This window comes from Bacillus rossius, chromosome 12 (assembly GCF_032445375.1).
Source record: "Bacillus rossius redtenbacheri isolate Brsri chromosome 12, Brsri_v3, whole genome shotgun sequence".
Taxonomy (NCBI): domain Eukaryota; kingdom Metazoa; phylum Arthropoda; class Insecta; order Phasmatodea; family Bacillidae; genus Bacillus; species Bacillus rossius.
In genome coordinates, this window is record NC_086339.1 from 6,899,432 (window position 1) to 6,911,687 (window position 12,256).

Sequence of the window (12,256 nt, forward strand, 5' to 3'; positions counted from 1 at the left end):
CGCCCACCTGTGTCCTCGCGGATGGCGAAGAAGCCTCCGGAGTTGCCCCAGACGATGGAGTAGGAGAGGTTCTGGCGGCCACCGTCGTCGCGGTCCTCGGCCTGCAGCCGCGCCACCAGCCGGCCCGCGGGCGAGTTCTCTGGCACGGAGGCGCGGTACATGGGCAGCGTCGTCAGGGGCACGTTGTCGTTCTCGTCCTCCACCTCCACCAGCACCTGCCAACATCCACCCCCTCTAGTCTTTGTGCGGAGACAACAACCCTACAGTACTTCACACCGTGGCAACTCCATGATTCCTTATGACTCTGCAGTGAAACTTCCGACCCTGGGGGGGCCCCATCCACCTGGGCACGCGTTTGATGCTCACAGATTCTGAAGAAACCACGTGATTTAATGACTGCTCAAGACATCCTACTGGGGGTCTGTTGATGAAAATCATATTTTGGGCAGATGAGTTTTTCTGTTTCTGCATTTTGTTTTCAAGATATATTTTTAGAGAAGCAAGAATGGCAAAAAAATCTTTTTAGAATTATTTCCAGACATTGTAAAAAGAGTTGAAATTTAAATGTTTTGTGAAAAGTGTGGGGTTTAAAAATTGTTGATAGTGAAAGTGGTTTCTTTTATTTATATCATAGCAAATTTTTGCTTGGTAATAGTATATATAGTACTTCTGTCAATATATAAATGTTATGTGAATCAGTGTATGTAAGCTATTTGGTAAGATTATGCTAAGAAACAGTTGAGTGTGTAACGTGTGAAAGATACCAACGAGGAGCAACACCTAGGTTTCTGAAGTACCCAAGCGTGGACTGGTCACAACGGAACACCATACAGACCACTGAAAGGACACTCCCTCGGGGCATCTCACCTCCAGTTTGGAGCTGAGGGGTGCCACGGCGTGGTCCACCGCGGCGACAGTCAGCCAGTAGTGGCTCCGAGTCTCCGCGTCCAGTACCACCGCCGTGCGGATGTGCCCTGCGACAAGACACACACATGTCCTGCAAACACATTTCCAACAACACACATATCCTGCAAACACATTCCCAGCAACACACATGTCCTGCAAACACATTCCCAACAACACACATATCCTACAAACACATTCCCAACAACACACGTGTCCTGCAAACACATTCCCAACAACACACATGTCCTGCAAACACATTCCCAACAACACACATATCCTGCAAACACATTCCCAACAACACATATATCCTGCAAACACATTCCCAACAACACACATATCCTGTAAACACATTCCCAACAACACACATACCCTGCAAACACATTCCCAACAACCATCTCTATCCTTCCTAATCGGAATGGTCTATCTAGCCTACTTAGTATCGTGCCTTAGAGAATTGTAAGCATACATATGAGGAGCTTTCGTGCAAAACTCGACGTATCCATCACCAGTAAAAATGTATGTTCCACATGTTTTGAGACCCTTTTTCTGAGGCGAAGAACACTACCATCTCACGACGATACAAAACCCAACATGTCCAAGTCATTTACAAGTATGAAGTATGGGATTTAGTGCAAAAAGGGGCTCAAAAAATGTGAAACATACTTCTTTTTTTTTTACTGGCGATGGACGTGTCGAGTTTTGCACGAAAGCTCCTCATATATCCATTTATTTGCTACTGTTTAGTCCTCCAGAGATGTCTGCATAAATTCCGCACTTATCGCACTCGTTCTTCATCCATTTAATTACTCGTCCGCCCTTGCTTTCATTTATAGTGTCTTTGACAACACAAAATAGTCATTCTTACTCGCCACAATTTGGCATGAGTAATATCTTCAAACGCATGTTCATTTGAGAATGTATGACACTGAGCCAGCGACCCAGACCAGGCCTCTGAAATATCCAGCGGGACTCTTACTAGTGTCTTCGGTTCAGTTTTGTAGGTGACGTCATGGTCCAAAATGCAGGTCAACTAACACTCCATGTGCAACGAGTTGATAGATTGACTCGCACAAATTGAGCTCCCATTTAAGAGAAATCTCCAGAACTCGTGCGGTAGAATCACGCGTCGTTCAAGGTTGACCATCAACAGGTGACTGCTTCAGGATTGTGCACTCCAGTAACTTTCCGAGGAATCTACTAAACGCAGTGTACACTTGCGTAAGTAAACATGCTTGCGTCTCAGAAGTTAGGGTCATGGCGTGCACAATCAACTCGCATGATCACGTGTGATTTCTACCAGCCCGGGAACCTCCTGGGACGTCCATTATGCACGCGCTCGGCCAGGGATCCCCCTCTGCCTTCCATAATGGACGCGGGCGAGCGCCGGCAGAACAAACGCTCAATATTTACCAAGCAGCCCCCGCCTCGCGACGTGCAATATTCAGCGAGGAGGACCCTCGTCTGAACGTCGGCCGGGGGGGAAGTGCGGTGTTGCTCCCTCGTCTCTGCGGCGAGGTGAGGCCTGGTCACTGTTCCGGAGTCTCTGGAGCCATCTTCGTGCAGCGGAGGCACGCGAGGCAGGGAGTCTCCCCCACAGATGCCCCTCCTGAGGAACTTTACGAGGTACGGCATGCACCAGCAGCAGTCACCTAAGATGGGGAGTCACCCTGCAGATGGCGCTACTGCTTTGCGAGAATTCACGAGGCACAGCCTGCAGCAAGTACGTGTGGCAGGGAGTCACCCCGCAGATGCCATTCTTGCTTTGAGGGACTTTATGAGGCACAGCCTGGAGCAAGTACGTGTGGCAGTGGAGTCACCCCGCACATGCCATTCTTGTTTTGAGGGACTTTACGAGGCACAGCCTGCAGAAAGTACGTGTGGCAGTGGAGTCACCCCGCACATGCCATTCTTGTTTTGAGGGACTTTACGAGGCACAGCCTGCAGCAATCACCTGAGGCGGGAAGTTACCCTGCAGATGGTGCTACTGCTGTGCGAGAATTCACGAGGCACAGCCTGCAGCAAGTACGTGTGGCAGGGAGTCACCCCGTAGATGCCATTCTTGCTTTGAAGGACTTTACGAGGCACAGCCTGCAGCAATCACCTGAGGCGGGAAGTTACCCTGCAGATGGTGCTACTGCTGTGCGAGAATTCACGAGGCACAGCCTGCAGCAAGTACGTGTGGCAGGGAGTCACCCCGTAGATGCCATTCTTGCTTTGAAGGACTTTACGAGGCACAGCCTGCAGCAAGTACGTGTGGCAGGGAGTCACCCCGTAGATGCCATTCTTGCTTTGAAGGACTTTACGAGGCACAGCCTGCAGCAAGTACGTGTGGCAGTGGAGTCACCCCGCACATGCCATTCTTGTTTTGAGGGACTTTACGAGGCACAGCCTGCAGTAAGAACGTGTGCTGCTTTTTCTAGCCGCCCATAGAAATGAAGTGCTGTGCTCCTTGTGATCTGTCGATCCTAGCTCTGGATGAAATCAACACAGGCTCATGCCGGTCCGTGCTTTCTCCTTGATACGTGGCTCTTGACCCGGTTTGTTTTGTGTGTCCAAGTTTTTCTGCCAGTGAAAGAAGAAATATGTAAGTTATTCATCCTATATATAGATATTAAGTCGCAGAACGAAACTCTGCTGACAGATGAGTTCTGTAATTGCCTTCTCAGTTATGTTCTAGAAGACACTGACTTGACACTTTTTGAAGGTAACTGTTTTTTTACTCTGCTATCAATATATAAGAATGACTGTTTTAATTAACATTGAAATGAATTTTTTTTACTTGGAGGTACTTCGAAAAATATTTTCGTTGTGAAGGAGAATTAATTTAAATAGGAACCTGGAATCAAAACATTAATGTCTTCATTGTTTTTTTTAAATATATATTGTATTTATTCAAATATTATAGAATCCTAAGCTTTGTAAATGAATGAGGAAGCGGTAAAGTAAATTTCGGCGCCGTTTCCCCCCGGCTGCGGTGTGCGCGGATCTTATCAGAGATCTGCATCGAGCGCGCATCAATGCCCGCCGCGGGTGGAACTGAACAGCTATGCGCCGGACATTGACGGAGTCGATTCGAATCTCGATTCATATTGCTGCACGCCGTTCCTGTATCGATATCTCGACGGTACGTCGCGTTGCGCTGCCCGTTCCTCATGCGGCTATCGTGCGTGCGATATCTTGCAGATAAAACACATGTATCAAGCCTGGAACCCACGCTACCTAGCATATCATTGACCAGTATCGGTGGAAACGTATTTGCACCAATTTATTGATACCGCTCATGTTACAATTTACAATTATTGCAGAAGAATGCCGTTCAAAGAAGAAAAAAATATTTGAGTGATCACTACCAACTCATTAAAAAAAAGCTCGCAAAATTGAGTTTTATATTTTCAAATAAAAAGAAAAAAAGTTACGCATTACGTTACGTATTGAAAATTTAATAATATATTTAATAATATATTTTACGCTGAGTTTTTGTTTTTGTGATTTCGTTTACTGCAGGTTGCATATGTCATGTTTTGTACTTATAAGTTTAGATGACAATAGCAAGATGATTAAACTGCCACAAGAAAAAAAAAACATTCTCAGACAATGGCAAAGAACGCTTCGGAAATAAGAGTATAAATACGGGCATAAGTGCTTCCCATTGTGCCAGCAGCCTACACACGATTATGGAAACTTATGTTGTGAACAACGGCCACGTTTTAATGAAATGAATTAATAAAATAATAACAGCTGCAATGTTTTTCATAAAGAAATTTGTATACAAAGTTACGCTTCAGTTAGTAACATTAATAATAAATAAAAGGCCTATTTTGGTCACGGACACAAAAAAAAATCACGTTTGTAATGTTACTGTAAATTAAACAAGGCAATTACGGACACCTAATTATTTATTTAAAAAAAAAAACAAACATTATTTTGTAATTCTTCATCGAGAGATTTAGCCTACACCTAAATTCGTTCCACTGTCCGAATATTAACTTCACACACACAAAAAAAGCCAATAAATGCCACTTTTCACCAAGAAAGCACTAGAGACTTTCGGATAAAAAAAAAACAATAACGAATTCAGCATGTCATCTAAAAAAATTGTTTTATCACTATCTGCATGTTCTCGCACGCAACCATACATATATAATTTTTTTTCCCCTCACCCAAGTTCTGTGCCGAAATTAAATTTCCAGTTCGCTATTTCCACGTGTGGTGTGTCGTGCTGGAAGAAAGAAAGTGAATTTTAAATCCCCCCCTCTACCCTTATCAAACCAACCCTTTCCCCCATCCTTCGCCAAGTCGGGGAAAAAGCTACGCATCGCCGGTTACAGAATCCAATTAAGTCCGGTTCCCGCGCCGTGCTTTTCGAAGTGCGACACGCATTCCCATCGATTCAGCTGACTGTGCGCTACCTGGAGGCGCGGACACAGCCTGTGTCGGGAAACAGACATAGGGACACATCCTGTGACGTGAAACAGACATCGGGCACTGGCGTTGCTATACATTTGATCAATATCCACAAAAAAAACTCTTCCTTGGAACATTATTATTATTTTTTAAAATCACTACATGAGTAGAACAACCTTCGTCATTTGAAACGTTCTTTAATTCGAAATGGTTTAGTTTGTGAATTTTTGCAGCATCAAAGTTTGGAAGAAATATCTCCTGAAGTGAATTTCATGTGCATTGTCTTAAATTAAATAATTAAAAAAAACTATTAATATCGGTAGCCATTATTGTTACGCCCATCATTGTCACACCCATTATTGTCATACCCATAATTGTCACACACACCATTGCCACACCTTTTATCGTCACGCCCATCGTTTTCACACCCATTATTGTCACGCCCATCATTGTCACACCCATTATTGTCACGCCCATCATTGTCACACCCATTATTGTCACGCCAATCATTGTCACACCCATTATTGTCACGCCCATCATTGTCACGCCCATCATTGTCACGCCCATCATTGTCACACCCATCATTGTCACGCCCATTATTGTCACGCCCAACGTTGTCACACCCATCATTGTAACACCCATTATTGCCACACCCATTATTGTCATGCCCATTATTGTCACGCCCATCGTTGTCACACCCATTATTGTAACACCCATCATTTCCATGCACATCACTGCCTAGTCGTGGTAGGTTTCTATGGTTTTGGAAGATTTTAATTTTTAGTGATTTATGAATGATATACTAAAAAATAAAGTTTCAAGATGAAGACTAAATACGAACGATTAATCCAAAACTGGTCACATGATTATTGCTTTCATTACTGCTAGGACGGACATGAACATTTTCCATTGCGTTTATAAAATACTTTAAATAAGAACTTGTTTAGTAGAAAACCCTTCTAATAAACAATTATGTATGGTTTTTATTCAAATATATTCAAAATCATTAGAAAAATCTAAATATAAAAAAAAAATTTAGGATACTTCACCCTTAATACTCAAACTACAGTCCCATATTAGGGACATGGAGCAAGTTAAATACAATTTAATACAATATAAGTTAAATATAAATCAACAATACAAATCATACAATCATATTATTATTACAATAAAATTATAATAAAAATTAACGGTATATAAACCTATTATCAGTTATAAAATAAATAAATAATAAAGTTTGATCTTGCATCTATAATTTTATGATTCAGCCTCTTCAGAAAACCTAAAAAATTTTAGCCATATTATTCGTAGTCGCGTCTCTAATTCATCTCTTGCGTTCTTCAATTGATCTTTTCTTTCTCCTCCTGATTCTCTACCGTTTATTACGGGGGAGGGGGGGGGGGGTTGGGGGCGATGGTATTACTGTTTACCGCACTCCGCCTTATTTTATGAATGGTACGTAGGCAATTCCATATATTTTCAACGAATTGTTAGAAGAAACTTTTTTTTAGGTAATCTCATTCCATATTACTGAAGGGAAAAAAAGTTTTGTAGCGACCAAATTTTTTTTTTGTGATCCTGTACAATATTTTGTGGAGATGACAGAATAGTTTTGTAATCTACACAAATGAAATTATCAGTGACAATGACATTGTGCTATTGCTGAAACAAGCCACCACGTGAACGCTAGGAAATAAAGTATATTAGGGCGGGGTTTATGTTTTATGGCAGACATAATTCACCCCCACCCCTTCTCAACACTGTAGTTCAAGTCCTGATCGTGGGTTCCTTGTAATTTTACTGATGATAATTATAATTTGACCCTTTTATTTTAAGTTTTTATTCGTCCTCAGTGGTCCGACTCCAGACCTCGGCACGAACTCCATAATATCCGAGACTGCCGCTGGTCAGAAGTCACCCCTCTGATTGAGGGAAATGAGAGTTGCGTGGTGGGGGGTGGAGGGTGGGGCGGAGAAGGTGTAATATGGAAATATGCACAGTCCGGGGGGAAAACGTCAGGCCCAGAAAGGGAATAAAGTGGGGCAGACGGAAATTCAACCAGGGGGGGACGGAAGGGAAAAAAAAAAAAGGAATTCCTCATATCCCAATTTGACCCACGGCATTCCGAGAGGGATATTACAGGGAAATTATCCGGCGCTGCAGTTTCAAACTTGAAAAAAAAAATTTGGAGGGGGGGGGGAGAGGGGGGAAATATGGTTTGTGACGAAGGCTGCCGGGTTTGATAATTGGAGAGGGTTTGAAGGGGGGGGGGGAGAGAGGGAGAGGAAATGTGAGGCCGGAATCCCGGGTCGTTAAGTCGCGAAACGGAGATGGGAAATATGAATCGAACCGCGGCAGACGGCAGCGCGCGCTATCGGCGAGGCTGCTGGCGGGGTAGAGGGACTGGCTTCTGGGGGCAGAACCCGGGGACTCCTCGAGCTGTCCTCGGACCAGCGGGGGGTCTCGTCTTGCCGTCCACCCAGAAGGATGGTCACTGGAGGGAACAAGGCACACCCCGGCACCAGCTGCTTCTTCTTCCTCGTGACTGCCGGCCGTCTGCAGAGAGAAGTCGTTGCCCTGTTTGACCGGGGCCACTCAGGGCGCGTTTGCTTCCGCTCTGAATCACTGTGATCGCGTAGGGCCATGCATATCTATAGGGACTGGAAAAATTCGCATTTTCCATTACCTTCAGGATAGACTACACAGTCCTCAGTATACTCGGGAAAACAAGGCCTGTTCATTGGCTGCCGACACGTGTGTCGTCTCAACTGGTTTGCCTGTGATGCGATACTTCTTTAATTGAGTGTTTCCCATCGGCCCAGAGCCGTCCAGACGAACAGTGAACCAATAACAAAAGCAACTTAAAGGTATATTTGTTTGAATTTTTAGCCTATCTCGAAATGAATCTGCGAATTTTTCCGGTCTCTACGTATCTCGCGAAAAGATTTCGAGATTAGTTATGACTGTAGAGACCTGCAAAATTCGCGGATTCATTGACCTCTAGGATAGACTCCACAGTCCTTTAAATACTCGCGGAAATGACACCTGTTCATTGGCTACTGACGCGTAAGACGTCTCAACTAGGCTGTCCGTAATTCGGCACTTTCTTGGTTTAGTGTTTCCCATTGGCTCACAGTTCCCCGGATAAAATGTGGGCCAGTCGCAGAAGCGGTACGAAGGTATAGTTGTTTTGATGCTAGCCTATCGCGAAATGATTCCGCGAATTTTGCATGTCTCTAGTTATGAGTTAAAATCACTGTAGCACCGTCTGTGTTTCGTGATTGGGTGAGTTTCTTTCAGGCGCGTGTCGATTGTTAGAAAACCAATCACAGTGATTCAGTGCGAAAGTAAACGCGTCCTGAGGTGGCCCGGTCAAATAAGGCAACGACTTATCTCGCAGACGGCCAATCACAAGGGTATACCTTGTAGCAGTGTAATAGGCGTTCAGATTTATTCGCGAAGAATGCTTGCCCCTAGTGATCGGTGTTGGAACAATCGACAAGTTCCTTTAAAGAAACTCACCCGATCACGAAACACAGAAAATGCTACAGTTTTTTTTTTAAACTTTCAGCTAGTCTCGGAATCTTCCCGCGAAATATGCATGCCCCCATCCGTTGGTAGAGAACGGAAAAAATTTGCGAATACATTTGCGCACCATGAAACGAAATTTCCACAGAATGATAAAAAAATCTACATACAAATAAAAATTTTATATGTACTTTTCAATCTTATACTTTAGTGATTTATATTGAATACTGATACTGGTGCATATAATTAAAAACCATTCATTTATTGTGTATTAGTTACAGATATTGTATTTATAAACTTTTTTTTTAAATATTTTTCAAGTGTATTTATAAAAGTGTGATTTTGTTCCCGCATGTAAAATTTATTTTCATTACAAATTATTACATAAATAATTAAAATAAATATATTCGAATAAACATTTGGCAAATACATTGATTTAATTATTAATTAAAAGTTATCACGATTATTTTACTGTATTAAAAATTCTAATTTGGTTGAATTTATACTTTACCAACAGCATTTATAACATCACTCCAGTCATTTAATTATTTTAGTTCTATTAATTATTTGCATGCAAAAAAAGTTAGTTTTTTATTACGCCATGTCAAGTATAGGCCTATAACAGGCTATAACATATCTTTACTTTGAATGTTGGTATTTTACTTCTTGCGTGCAGAATTATTACTGCAGATACTACGTGAATTGTACTCTCGTTGGTAGGTATCTGCTAACCAACCAGCAAATGAAAAGGCGGACTTTTTCACGTCTGTGATAATTAAAAAAAAACCCTAGACAGTCAATCAATAACGGCACCTGCAAGCAATACAAAAAAAAATAATTCATTTATTTTTTCCAATTTTCATAGCTTTCACAGGATCTTTTTTTTTTTTTTTTTTTTTCGCGGAGGGCATTTTTCCACGTCGCTCTTGGCTCTAAAATACGTTTCATTGCTCGCGCTACTCTTTTTTTTTTTCCCTCGTGTTTGTTTAGCGACACGGGCCAATCCTCAGGTGCTTTGGTAATTAAAACTTTATGGCCTTTAATCCGCTCGGAGAAGCCACGGCGTGTGCGCTTTATGCGACCCGGAAAAATAAGGGTTGTCTTGTCTCTTGGAGGGGGTGTTGAGGAGGAAGGGGTGAGGCCGGGGTGGAAATGGCCTCGGCTCGGAAATGAATGCGTGTTTTTATTTTGTTTCGCCTCCGGAGTGGTCGATCCTTTACACGGGAACAGGTTGAAGGGGGGTGGGGGGAGGAAAGGATAGTACGAAGGGAGGTGATACGAGAGAGGCGAAGAGATAATATACCAACAAACACAACTACAGCGTCAGAGGTTAGAGCAGATGACCTCAGCTCATTCAGTTCACGAGCAGACATCTCTCTCCGCTTGAATGAGAACACTTAACTGCCTCGGCATCTACAATTAGCTTTTTTTTTTTGACGTGATAACGTCTTAAAAATCGATGAACGCCGGCTGCACGCACGAAAAAAGCATGACTCATTGTCACGTTCCCGCCTGAGCCGAGCGTGCAAGAACCGGCCAACCACTGTGCGAGAAAATCTTCTATAATATCAAACAGGTTAAGGCGGGATTTTTAAAAGCAGAAATTTAAAAAAAAATTGATTTACTTGTCCAATTTCGTCATTTCAAACTAACAATTGATTGGCATTGATTATATTTCAGTTTATTTCTATAATTAATTGTTCGTGATTATTTTTAAACAATTTATTTAAATTAAATTTGCAACAACTGTAAATAATACTTGAAAAATAAAAAGTATGCAATTTTTCATCAATATTTTCTTATGAAGTTATCACGTAAAATTATCGTCAGTCAACAGACTTTACAGACAAATCCCCCCCCCCCCTTTATTTTTAGAAACCGGGTTTTCTTCACTTTACACTTGATAAATAGTATTGTATATGTATTCACCCTGCCTACCAGTCTAGTTTGGATAAAAAATAATTTGAATTTTTTTTAAACAAAGATGATTTATCATTATTGTTATTATTATCTATCATAATTTTTACATAATAAAAAAAAGAGAGACAATATTTTACAGGAAATGTCACAATAAATCTATCCTGCGTGTGTGTGCTACTAGTGTACTCTATATTTATGGGTGTTATTTTTTTACACTATATACCATTGTATAAATGAAAAATACAGATTTTTTTAAAGATAATTAAAATGTTAAACTATATTTAAAATATCATAAATTTACATAAGCTACCAGACAAAAATACATATTAGAGAAATCTCATAGGTCATAGCTTCATTTTTAGGTACTTGTTAGAAGAGACGCGATTATTTAGCTAATTCTTTCCGCACCAAGTTAGACTTGACTGTCGTATAGCAAGCTCATTGGCCAATCCGAGGTCAGAGGTTTCTTCGATCTTACAGCTGGGTTGTTTTCGATTGGATCAACACTCCTCCTTGTCGAGAGAACTGTGGGCCAACCATCAAAGTTAAGATGTATACGTGCTTCTAGTCTACTTTGCTACCTAATGAAACAAGGAAACCCTTTTGATAGATGAATATTGATATTGTTTTATACAGTAGGTCCGAATTCAACAAACAATCGTCGGCCGCAGATACTACAAAAAAAAAAGTAGCTTGGCCCGTTCTTGGCGATTAATTCACCGACGTTTCGGTCGGAATTGCAGTCGCCATCATCAGGGAGCAGTTACCTACTGAGGTTCTTACAAGTTATTCTGCCTTTACATACTCTCGCCTGAGGGGATGGTGCAATGGCCGTGAAAGCCTGCGAACATTACAAAAATAAAAAAGAGGGTTGTCTGTAAAGTGGGTTTACGGACGATAGTTTAATGTGACAACGTCATAACAAAACATTGATGAAATGATTGCATACTTTTATGAATAAAATTTAATCATTTTTATTGAATTATCACTATTTTGTATGGATACAAAGAAAGAGTGAAATTAAATCTACAATTTAATTGATAAATTTACTTTTATTTGCACTCATTAATTCAAATATGTTTATTACTTTAACGAAGAGATTATTTTAACTATAACTTTTATACTTGTTTGCTATTTAATTTCTTCCAATCTGTGTTATTCTGTTAAGGATAGGACGATGATAGGAAAAGTAGGAAACGAATGGAAGTGCTTCAAGTTTAATGTGCCTGGAAAAAGTCAAATCGATGGTTGTTCCAATCGAGTGGAATAGAGATAGATGCGGCGCAAGCGTACAATGAGCGTAACGGGACACAGCGTAACAGGACAATGTGCGTAACGGGACACTTTTTCGTGCGTGCAGCCGGCGTTCATCGATTTATTAGACGTTGTCACGTCAAAAAATATTAGTTGGAAACATCTAAACGACTTATGGCTAGAGACCGGAAAAATTCGCGTATTAATTTCGTGATAGGCTGAAATTCAAACATGTGTACAATTC

The 12,256-nt window shown here is 41.5% G+C and overlaps 1 protein-coding gene across 1 annotated transcript in view; it reads right to left on the reverse strand.

Moving 5' to 3' along the window:
• Window positions 1-12,256, reverse strand: part of LOC134537242 (fat-like cadherin-related tumor suppressor homolog) — a 199,064-nt gene that overhangs the window by 88,294 nt on the left and 98,514 nt on the right. Inside the window, exons 3-4 of the mRNA XM_063377510.1 lie at window positions 868-974; window positions 8-215 (exon numbers count right to left, since the gene is read on the reverse strand). Coding sequence (XP_063233580.1) covers window positions 8-215; window positions 868-974 — 315 coding nt within the window. The remainder of the gene's footprint in view (window positions 1-7; window positions 216-867; window positions 975-12,256) is intronic.